This window comes from Lepidochelys kempii, chromosome 7, assembly GCF_965140285.1.
Source record: "Lepidochelys kempii isolate rLepKem1 chromosome 7, rLepKem1.hap1, whole genome shotgun sequence".
Lineage (NCBI taxonomy): Eukaryota > Metazoa > Chordata > Testudines > Cheloniidae > Lepidochelys > Lepidochelys kempii.
The window spans coordinates 25,610,978-25,623,507 of NC_136386.1; the positions used below are offsets into that span (position 1 = coordinate 25,610,978).

Below are 12,530 nucleotides of genomic sequence, written 5' to 3' on the forward strand. Positions count from 1 at the left end.
TCCTGTTCTGCCGCAGCCATGCCCCGACTAGCAGCTAGGAGCCCCCTGCTCCGGTGCTCCCAGCAGCACAGGGACAATTGGACCCAACTCCTCAAGTCTCCTCCAGCTGCAGGAACCTCTAGGGCTGCTGCCCAATCCTAGAGTGTCCTGCAGCAGGGGGAGGAACCCAGAGGTGGGTCTGGTCTCTTCCTCCCCTCCCCCTGTCCCAGAGCAGCTGTCCCTCCCCAGCCCAAGCGGAGCTAGGAGCACCCTTTACTGGAGCATTCCTAGGAACAAGGGGAGATCGGGTTTCACGGGGAAGGGCTTATTTCACGGTCTGTGACATGTTTTTCATGGCCGTGAAATTGATAGGGCCCTATACACAAGTAATACAGGAATGTAGGTATATTGTTCCTTAAACAATAGTTAGGCAGCAAAAATACATTATAACTAACATTTTCATTAGAACAGTTGTGAAAGTTAGCCTTCTTGCCCACAGGGCCTGCAGGTTTCTGTAACCCATTGAAAATGTTATAGTTCCCATGCCAAATGTACAACCCTTACTCACTTTGATGAGCACTTCACGACACAAGTAGTTCCATTGACTTCAGAATGACTCTTCATGTCAGTAAGTGCTTACCCAAGTGATCAAGAGTCAGAGTTTACCCCTTTGTTAACTACTTTTAAAATGTATTACTTATTTCTGTTTGAAAATAGTTTCCATTCACAGCATAGACAACCTTAGTCTTCCTCATCTTTGATTCACATCTGCTTAATAAATACAAGTGGGTTCATTGAGCATTTACAACACATCTAGCCTTTGTTCAGTTGCTAAATCCAGCATTGTATGTTAACCCAGATGCTCTCTTCTTTTCCAGGTTGCACTGGATATCTGGGAAGATTTAAAATATTGTAAAGAAGGGCAGAAAGAGTGGCTTATTCAAAAAATCAATGAGTCCCAATTTATCATCATTGTATGTTCCAAGGGAATGAAATACTTTGTGGAAAAAAAGAACTGGAAGCACAAGGGAGCAACCAGAGATGCCGAGAAAGGAGAACTCTTTCTGCTTGCCATATCTATCATTGCAGAGAAGCTGCGTCAGGCAAAGCAGAATTCAGATGACCTCTGCAAGTTCATTGCGGTCTACTTTGACTACTCCTGTGAGGGTGACATTCCTGGCATTGTGGATCTAAGTACAAAGTACAAGCTCATGGATAACCTCCCTCAGCTTTACTCTCACTTACACTCCAGAGAGCTGAGCCTTCAGGATTCAGAGGTGTACCCGGTAAATATTAGCAAAAGAAACTACTTCAGGAGCAAATCTGGCCGGTCCCTTTATGTTGCCATTTGCAATATGCACCAGTTCATTGATCAGGAGCCTGACTGGTTTGAGAAACAACTCATTCCTTTTCCTCAACCTCCTTTACATTACCAAGAACCTGTGATGGAAAAATTTGACTCAGGCTTGGTTTTAAATGACTTAGTGAGTAAACAGGTGACTGATGGGGATTTCTACCTGAAAACAGATGTAAATATTATTCCTACTGTAAATTCAGACTCTCACTGTATAATTCAGCACTTTAACCTTGGAGAAGATGTAGAGACTCAGGACATTCAAGTTGGTAGCTCTGTTCTTCAGCCATTGTTGCATGTTGTAAAAGCTGCCAATCTTCCAGATATGCCCCGGGATTCAGGAATCTATGATTCTTCTGTTCCTTCATCTGAGTTATCTTTACCTTTAATGGATGGACTTTTGACAGACCAAACTGAAACCTCTTCCATTACAGAGAGTGTCTCTTCATCTTCAGGTTTAGGTAAGATGCAGTAGTTTTTCTAAATTGCATTAATACAAAATATTCACATGTTGCTGTAATACCTTTAGCAACATAAAACTGAACATTGAGTACATAAGATATCATGGAATAAGGGACCATATGAGAAGCTGGAGAGAAAGCTAGTTAAAATATAGAGCTAGTCAAAAAAGGAAAACTTTTTAATTTTTTTAGTTGGTGGTAAAAAATATTCATCAAAGTTTTAAATTTTGACCATTCTCTAAGCTTATTGAAACTTCTTAAAAATTTTCAGTTTGCATGTAGCTCTAATAGAATATAAAACGGTGTCTTCCCTGAGCTGATCCAGAGTCATTACTGTACTGCAGTTAACGAAAAGCTCAAACCCACACAAGATATAAGGCTTTTTATAACATATGCTACATAAATGCTATCTGCTGCTGTTGTCTCATTGACCATGATGTATTGAATGTGGTTTAAGAACTGGGGAAAAACAGTATTCAGCATTGTATTTATTGTAATTAGTGTGATCTACTGACTTTCAGCTCTTCCCTAAGCAAACTGAACAGGCAAACATTCTATTTAGAGGGTCATAAGCTTGAATGATTCACTGTTTGTTCAATGTATGCTGAGTCTTTTAAGTCTTGTCTTTTAAGAAACTGAATTTACCTTGGTGGGTATTAAAGTTCAGACTCTTAGTCATAAGTACCATTTGCTACAAGGTGGATGTGGAGATGACAGTAGATATGGAAGAGTTGAGTAGCAGGCCTGTTGGAGAAAACATATAAAATCTGAAATGCCAAATGTGGGGAACATACAGATTTACCATTTTTATTGAGTAAGCCTTGAACACCACCTCACCCAGTCATTCATTCAGAATTCACACATGTAGTTCTCTTTAACTCCCTCAACACTGCTAATCCATCACTTCCTCAAAGGCCTGGAAAAACCTTGCATGCTGCTAGACTTCAGGCTATCAGAGCAAGCTGAGATGTCAGTTTCAGAGTTAAGGGGCCCACGAGGAAAATGCTCGTCCAGCAGTCCCCGTCCTGTTTGAATCACAGGGCTGTCAGCTGAAGCATCTTTGCTGCCCAGGAATTACAAGAGGAGAGAGGCAATCTCTCCAATAATTGGTTCTGAAGTCACATAGCTAATATGTTTTAACTAACATTTTAAAGTTCTAGTATCAATTGAGCAAATTGTATTTTAACATGGGTGAGCTGATAGCAGTGAACCTTACGGAAGAGGTTCCAAGGCTGTATTACAAACAATGGGCATACTCACCCAATTATATGACCCTGAATAACCCTTGCTACTTTTTTCAATTACTTCTCCCAACCCACATTGGTCATGTATGGCTAGGGTCTCAGCCACCTCCCCTCTTCTAAGCCACAATGTCCAGTAGGCCACAGGTAAGTTGGAAGAGAGAGAAATCTAGAATTGAGCATTGTGTGCCTACTAAATACATTGCAACCTGTACTTTCGCCTAATTGTCCCACATACCCATGATATTTATATATGCATTATAAGTCAGCATCATGTACTGAGTATGGGATTTAGGAGCAGTCATAACAACCTCTACATTTTGAATCAATAAACACCTGGGTTCATAGATTCTAAGGCCAGAAGGGACCATTACGATCATCTAGCCTGACCTCCTGTGTAACACAGGCCATAGAATTTCCCCAAAATAATACCTGGAGCATATCTTTTAGAAGAAGATCCAATCTTGATTTTAAAATTGTCACTGATGGAGAATCCACTATAACCCTTGGTGAACTGTTCCAATGGTTAATTTACTCTCACAGTTAAAAATGTACACATTATTTTGTATATGAATTTGTCTAGCTTCATGTTCCAGCCGTTGGATCATGTTATACCTTTCTCCACTAGATTTAAGAGTCCATTATTAAATATTTGTTCACCTTGCAGGTATTTATAGACTGTAATCAAGTCATCCCTTATCATTGTGTTTGTTAAGCTAAATAGATTGAGCTCCTTAAGTCTTTCATTATAAGGCATATTGTCTAATCCTTTAATCATTCTCATGGCTGTTCTCTGAACCCTCTCCAACTTAATCAACCTTCTTCTTGAATTATGGACACCAGAACAGGACACAGCAACAGTCACACCAGTAATAAATAACAGAGGTAAAATAACCTCTTTACTCATACTTGAAATGCATCCCAGGATCTCATTAGCTCTTTCGGCCACAGCATCACATTGGGAGCTCATGTTCAGCTGATTATCCGCCAAAACCCCCAAATATTTTTTTAGAGACATTGCTTCCCAGGATAGAGTCCCCCATCTTGTAAGCATGTCCTACATTTTTTGTTCCTAGATGTATACATTTACTTTTAGCTGTATTAAGATGCATATTGTTTGCTTACGCCCAGTTTACCAAGAGATCCAGATCGTCGTGTATCAGTGATCTGTCATCTTCATTATTTACAACTCCATCAATTTTTGTGTCATCTGCAAACTTTATCAGTGACGATTTTATGTTTTCTTCCAGGTTATTGATAAAAATGTTAACTTGGGTAGGGCCAAGAACTCATCTCTGCAGGATTCACAGGAAACAGACCTGCTTGATGATTCCTTGTTAACAGCCACATTTTGAGACCTGTTAGTTAGCCAGTTCTTAATCCATTTAATATGTTAATTTTATATCACTCTGTTTTTTTTCATCAAAAATGTTGTGCGGTACCAACGTCAACACTATTACCTTTATTAATCAAACTTGTAACGTCATAAAAAAAAGATATCAAGTTAGTTTGACAGGACATATTTTCAAAACACATGCCCATGTTAATTTTCATTAATTACATTATCCTCTTTTAGTCCTTTATTAATCGAGACCCGTAAGAGCCCCTCCATTATCTTGTCCAGGATCAATGTCAGGCCTGTTACTACCCAGGTTATCCTGTTCACCCTTTTCAAAAATTGGCACAACATTAGCTTTCTTCAAGTCTTCTAGAACTTCCCCAGTGCTCCAAGACTTCCTGAAAATCAACATTAATGATCCAGTGAGCTGCTTTTCCAGCTCTTTTAAAACTCTTAGATGCAAATTATCTGGACCTGCTGATTTTAAAATTGTCTAACTTTCGTAGCTTCTGTTTAACATCCTCCAGAGATACTAATAGAATGGAAAGAATATTATCATCATCATATAAGGAGACTACATAATCTGTAAAAGGTTTCTGTCGTGGATACTTAAATTTTTTTAAGTCACATAAGTCGAGACTAATGGTAAATCGTCATGCAGTTATCAAATGTCTGTGCATATTTCAGGACAGACCTTTCCTTTCTCCTTTAAAGTAGTGTCCACTTTCATCTCATAGTAGTTTGATCTGATAACACTTTTCATCCTGACAGAATACTGTTCCACAAGAGAAACCTCTCAGACAGGCCATTGAATTAGGGTTGATGCACTAAGGTTCAAACTCACTTAGATCTCTAACTTCCTTCATTGTACATGACATAATGTTAGTCCATTCGTCAGTGAGAACTTCTCTGAGTAGACTACCATGAGGAAAGGTTTGCATTATTTCTTTATTTCTGATCATAGTGATATGGCCTGAGGATAAGGCATTATGATATCAACTCGTGTTCTTTTCAACATACCATTGTACAAATAAAACTATTACGTTCAAAAAATAACATGCCCTTTTTTTTCTTTCCCAGGCGAAGAAGAACCCCCTGTGCTCACTCCTACAAAATGCCTAGTCCCTGGAATATGTAAAGCAGAACTTCATTGCCACATCCATACCGATGAACTGCAGGCAATTGCACCTTTATAATATGTTACAAGATTGTTAAGCATCGCCACTTTATCAATAGGCTCTGTTTGTGTGTTAACCATCACATCACCCAACTGCTAAAACTTCTTGAAGGAACAAGTGCTTCCTTGAAGGATCTGCTGTTCCTAAGGGAATTTGTGGCCAGTAGACATTTACCTTTAGGTCTCTTTATAGACTCTTTTCTGATCTGAAAATGTAGCATTGAAAAAGATGAAGATACACTTTGAAATTACCAGCTTAAATTGCATGTTGAAATTATACTCTTTACAGATATCACAATCAAAAATCACTTCTGATGTTTTTATTAGAAATATTTTTCACTGAACCATACAATAACTAGTCACTTTTGGCTTGGATGATTAACCATCTCAATGGCACAACATGTTTTGCAGCAGAAATTCTGGTTTTAAATGCTGAAATATTTAATAGTATGAGTATTTTAGTGATGATCAGTGGGATTTTTGTGATAGGAGTCATGGTCATAAAATGCCAAAGGCCAGACCTAGTAAATCTCCAAATATTAGACAAATATTCGTTTAGCAAACATTTAAGCATTTTTTTCAACCCTGTCCCTCCAAAAAGTTTATCTAGTCCAGTGCATTCCAGTGGAAGGTAAAAGCATGTGTCCTGTCCCCCACAGCTCCATCTCTATCCAGATTTTGAGACACATGTAAGGGAAACATGTGCCATTCTGTCATTTCAACTCCAGGATGGTACTGTGCAAGGCTATAGGACACACATGTTTATTGGATTTCTTGATGTCCGTTTCAAGGTTTTATTGTTTTTTGTGGAAATCTCTCTTCAGACTCAGTTTCTTTTAAATGGTCTTAGTTCTGTCTGATTTTGTGGAAGATAAAATTCCTGTTCCCTACGTGTTTCCCACATTGAGCTTGTTGCAGTCTCAGGAATTTGAGTTAGGAATACTCTGTTTTAGAATGCTGCAGCCTTTGAGGATGAACATTGCAATAGATGCAGTAAGTGAAGCTTCTTGCTAGCCTATCCAGAGCTAGGGTAATTATTTCTATTTTTTAAAAATTCCATTCTTGACAAGCTGGCTACAATGTCTCACAAATAAGGCAATTGTGAACCATATCACTTACATAATTAAAAAAAAAATCCTCTGTACCTCTGTAGAATGATGCAGTGGAAAGCAAATCTCCTATCCTCTTCCTGGATGGGTTGGTGGGAGAAAGGATGCAGAGAGTGATGGAGAAAGAGTCACCATATCTTGTCTTTGTGTAGGGCATTATTGGGCCTGATGACAGCCCTAATAGAGTTTGTGCTTGTTGTAGAAAGTATATAAACTCCAAGTTACCCCATAAAAATGTGCAGCTTCACATCCATTTGGAGCATAGGAAGTTACAGTAGGTAGTGAGTGACTGGCTATCTGGATATCTTTGTATTGGGCAGCCACAAGACAAATGTGTGTTGGTTATTTTGAAGTTCCCAGTTGTGAAAATTACCTAGTGAAAGGGATAAGTATTCATTTTAAACTCATGTTATATTAAGCAAAGTTCTAACTACAGACACCCTATACTGCATCTGGCCACATTTGTCTGAAGACAAACAGCATGAAGTTCCTTCTCTTGCAATGATGATTTAGTTATATCTTCATGTGAGAGACCCCTACTGCTTCCAGACAACAGTTTCTCATAAGCAAAATAAAATTTGAATACCCCAAATCTTGCCACTGTAAATAATAACAAAGGATGTCCTGTTTGGCTATCTGTGCTAAATTTACTAATCTGGGGTCTAAACTACACCCTATCCAATCCCATTGTACTTGGGGTTGCATTGGGTGTTAATCAGGGTGTAATAATAATTATAGCTGTCCATAGCTTGTCATAAACCTTTCTCTAAGTGGAACTTTCCCAATTCTGTGTTTGTTTATTTTAATGAACAAACAATGCTGGGTTTTGATACAATTCTCAACAGGTATCTGAGTACATGAATCCTATTTAAATGTAATCATTGGCAGCAGAATCCAGCACACTTCATAACTGTGGTACAAAACAATAGAATGAGGCAGATAGATACACCGGTATTTATGATTTATGATGGAGCTTTACTTCTACTAATGTAAAACTCCTCACCTATTTTTCAGTGTAATTTTTCTGCTAAACTCAAAGTGAATTCCATAAGCTCAAAATGTCACAAGGATCTTAGTTAATTCTAAATAGTATGCGAATGATCTGAAAGCATGGAAACAACTACAGATGATTCTTATATACTGTGCTTTGGATTGTACTGAAAGCAAAATTCTTACAGTTGCCCCATTCTTTGGAAGTTTAAAAGTACTTGGATCAAATTAGATAGCATCATTTAAGAGCAAATCCTGCCCCACCACCTGCAGGTGTGGAGGACCCTGACTCAGTCGGGTTTGTGCAGTTCCATTGCAGAAAGAACCGAAGACTGGATGCCTGGACACCAGGCAGGAGGTTTGACTGGATGCTAGGCAGGAGTTTTTCACCTGCTATGTGCAGCAAAGCTGAGCTCTACAGGGAGGTGACTGGACAGGTCACAGCCTATTACTTCGTGCAGGACTAAAGATTTGAGTGAATTCCTGGCTCCATTGAAATCAATGGCAAAATTCCCCATGAATTCAGCGAGGACAGGATTTCACCCTTGACTCTTAACAAACAGTCATTTTCAAATATGGATTGATGAATCTGTTGCAAACTAACATTAGTGTTTTCTTACTTAAAAATTTGCTGTACAATCCTGCTAATCTTAACTGAGTCTCGAAGTTATAGATAGTCTGGGGAGATACCACAATCAAATTAATTTTAGTCAAATATATTTTTCCCCACCAGGTAGTGGATGGAAGCCTAATTTTGAACGCCTTTGTGAGGGAAAAGAACAGAAGTCATTATAGGCTTTGTGTATAGACTGTAGAAAATAGCAGACCACTTTGGATTTTTATTTTAATTAAATGGAATTATAAAATGGAAGGAAATAATGTTTAATTTACTTTATAGTGATTTTTTGACAAAGTTAGCCACTTTGATTTTTAAATTCAGAAAAATTGCATACATATTTTGGGGGATAGAGGAGGGGAATTACTACTGAGTTTGCAAGAATTCTGTTTTTTTTCCCTTAAGAGGCCACGAGCAAAAGCTTTTGTTAAAAAAAAAAATGAAAAACCAAATATGTTGATATACATTTTAGAGATTAGTTTTCTACTATTTTCATGTGTTAGTAAAATCTAACCAGAATGTAAATGGTGAAATAATCCCTCTTGTTACTACTACACTCTACAAATGTGTTGAAATGTGATCATTTTGATGTGTTTATAAGATATATGTTTTCTCTGAGGATGAAAAAATAGTGGAAAGCTAAGGATGCAAGACGTAGCTGTATGTTCAACATTTACATTGATAAATATAGTTTTTGTATTTTGTACATGTATATAAACTGACAGTAGACAGCAGCTGATATTTGCAGAAATTTTTTTATGGTACCATAATTTAGAAGTTAAACATGAAAATAAAAAGTCATAAGACATGGTCCTGTTACTTTTTATGTTTTTATAATTAGCATGTTTTTTTCTTTTTTAGCTATATGTAGTGTAAGCAAACATACCAGTTCGCTATGCTTCTATTAGCAGGTTAATAGTACTGAATCTGAGCTTTCTGCCTAATTATTTTTATTCCTCTTCATATCTCACATTTAGGAGATAAACTGATATGTACTGAGGGACTTTTAATACCAAACAGCTGTAAAAAAACCATAGTTGTCTACAAGTTCTGTATAGAAAGATGGATTTTGTTAATTTTTGAAGTAAGACTCCTTGAGTGCAATAATTATTCTCCCTGTACATTACCAGAGCGTCCCACAACAGTACATGATTTTCTGTATGTCAAGTGAAGTCTAATCATATCATCCAGAAAATGTGTGATCGTTTGGTCTGAATGAGTTTGATTCAGAAGAATTGAAAATGATCTAATTTTTATTTAGCCTCTTTTTCATCCAAATGGATTCCAAGCGCTTGTCTAATGTATTCTGCAAACTATTCCCCGTAAATAAAGACTACTCAGGTAAGTCAGGGTTTTTGGAATGGACTAATACACAGTATGACCCTGTCTATTCTAGAAAATTATGTACGAATATATAAGGGATGTGTTAAGTATTACTTGTTTAATTAGAGAATTGAATTGCTTGTAACTGTACTGATATAAGCACAAACAGTTAATTGTCCATGCTAGCCAGGCTGACTGAGTTTAAGTTTTGCATTCACAGTAATGCCATCTTAAATCTTTTCATTTGTAATGTCTCTGAACATCTATCCCAAAATTCCTGGGATGTCTGCCGTAACAGTGCATTCTGGGAGATTTTTTAAAGCCTCTAGTACAGCGGTTCTCAAACTGTGGGTCGGGACCCCAACGTGTGTCGCGACCCAATGTTAATGGGGTCACCTGGGCTGGCTTAGATTTGCTAGGGTCTGGGACCAAAGCTGAAGCCTGAGCGCCATCGCCCAGGGACAAAGCCTGAGGGCTTTAACCCTGGTTGTTGGGACTCAGATTACAGGCCCCTGCCTGGGACTGAAGCCCTTGGGCTTCGGCTTTGGCCTCCCCCACCTGGGGCTTGGGCTGGCTCAGGCTTCAGTCCCCCCTCCTGGGGTCATGTAGTAATTTTTATTGTCGATGCAATAAAGTTTGAGAACGCCTGCTCTAGTGCATTGTCATACAGTAATGACAGGACCAGGTGGACCATTTCAGCTTGTCTACATCGACATTGGCAAAAAAACAAGTTTATAAAGTATGTTCATAAAGAACTGGTTAAACCTTAAATAGTTATTAAACCTGATGAAAGTAGCTTTTACTAACTGGTTATTGGACCACTTGTAATCCATTTTTAGATCCATACCATTTGTGTATGGATGCAAAACATTCTATGAACTTTACCTGGTTTAATTTTTCAAAGATAGGTCACCCCTATATGTCATCTGCTCTCTACTGAAGTATTGAGCAACCTCTGAAGACAAAGCGAGGTTAGCGTTCAACAGCACATACACATTTAAAACATGAAATGGAAGAATCCTGTATCCAGTTGAAACTACAAATCTAGAAGATCTCTTTTAAAAACATGATTTCGTACTTAAAGCATCGGCATTTCCTTACCTGTGTATGCTGGCTCCGTCATGCAGCAAGGTTTAATGATCAATGTGACATAAAATAGTGCATGCTGGGGCTTCAGTTGGAGTGGGGAAAGTCAGTGGTCAGTGTGGTCAAGTATAGCAAGGGACCAAAAATCATGTAGTAAACTAATAATGTGCTATTTCACTTAGCCTGGATTTTTGAGTATATTCAGAATCTAGCTACTGAAGTTGCTGGGGTTTTTAAAGAGAGTTTGCAAGTCTTCTTTAAACATTTATTCTTAAATGTATTTTAGTATGAAATCAATTAACTACAACCCTAATTACTCATCAGCTAAAACTAACATAGAAATCTAGAGTGAAATCCTGCCCCCCTTGAAATCAATGAGAATTTTCTCAGTGGGACTAGGATTTTACCTCTGATTTCCAACTAGTGAGCCAAATTCCACCCCCAGGTACACTGGTGCAACTTAATTGATTTCAGTGAAGTTTTCATGTGCATTTGATACGCTCTATATGTCTTTTAAGACATGTTGTCAATGCAGAAATCCTATAATATTCCATATTCCTTCATTAATATGCAGAGATTTTAGAAGAATTTTAAGACGGGAACAACTGGTCACAATCACGCAACTTTTCAGTGTTTTCAAATATACTATATTGTTGCCACCAGAGAAAACACCACCTAACAACTGGGGTTTTGTTTGTTTGAAGAATGAAATGACAATGAAAACTTCCCTGGCGATGAGAACTAGCACAAGTTAGAGTTCTTCCACTGTATCTTGGTTTTCCTTTCCCTAAAATAAAACAAAAACCAGAAGCCTAACTTTCTTTTTTTTAATCTTTGATTTAAATGATGTGGTGACTTGCTACTGAAATTCCCTCACAGAATTATTTGTATGAGTTATATATACATATATAAAATATACACACTACATAAAATTTGGGTATTCTGAACATATAAATGATCAGACATTAATTATTTTGAAGATTAAATCATATGTCAGTCAAAAGGTAATTTTCCTTCAATTTGCCAGAAATTATTTGATTTGACCTACAGTAAGACCTCATTTTCACAAGCTATTCATGTTCTCCATACTTGAACAGACAGGATTATAAATGTTTTAGGTCTATTAGAACTCTCTGCATTTAAAAGGATAAATTCAATTAGCACTCAGTTGATAAAACGTAACTTACATTGAGCATGCCTCTTCTTTGTAGGGGTAACTACGCTATGGACTGAGATTTTATATTGTTAGCTATCTATGAAATAAAAATGTCATGTCACCTTGCCCTGCTCCAGAGAGGCGGGAAAGATGATGAGCCTGCTCATCAATGTCAAGAATGTCCACTCTTTCCTGGATGAGGAAAAAGCACACTTCCCTGGTTCCAAAAGCCGCAGTTATCCCCTATTCAGCTGTCAAAACCTCCAGCTTTCCCAGAGCATCTTTAACTTGTTAAAATGAAAATCTAAATCTGCAATACTGAAAAGTTGGGAATTATTCAAGTTTAGTTTATTATACAAATAAATAGCAGAAGGAATAATGCACTGACTAGCGGTAATTTTCATATTTTATTAACTTAAATGCTCCATTTGGAGGGGATGAGGGGGGCTGTCTCATGATTTCCAGGTTGTTGCAGCATTTAGAACTGGTGTGCCTCAGAAACCAAGCTACCTTTTTTCAGGCCTTGCTGCTGGGTAGTACAAAAGGCCTTGCTTGGAAGATTGAATTTGAGGGAGTGAGCGTATGGTATGTGTTCCTGTTGGGTTGCTGCTTTAGCTGGAATTCTAAGTATTTAGTGACTTTTGGCATGCAAATTGATCTATATGAAAAGAGAATGTCATGACTATATGAGGCAGGGAA

At 37.8% G+C, this 12,530-nt stretch overlaps 1 protein-coding gene across 3 annotated transcripts in view; it reads left to right on the top strand.

The window, feature by feature from the left end:
• Window positions 1–9,025, top strand: part of IL17RD (interleukin 17 receptor D) — a 93,386-nt gene extending 84,361 nt beyond the window's left edge. For all 3 annotated transcript variants that reach the window (XM_073351494.1, XM_073351496.1, XM_073351497.1), the window contains exons 12-13: window positions 858–1,794; window positions 5,455–9,025. In XM_073351494.1, the coding sequence (XP_073207595.1) occupies window positions 858–1,794; window positions 5,455–5,570 (1,053 nt within the window). In that variant the 3' untranslated portion in view covers window positions 5,571–9,025. The remainder of the gene's footprint in view (window positions 1–857; window positions 1,795–5,454) is intronic.
• The last annotated feature ends 3,505 nt before the right edge of the window (window positions 9,026–12,530 follow it).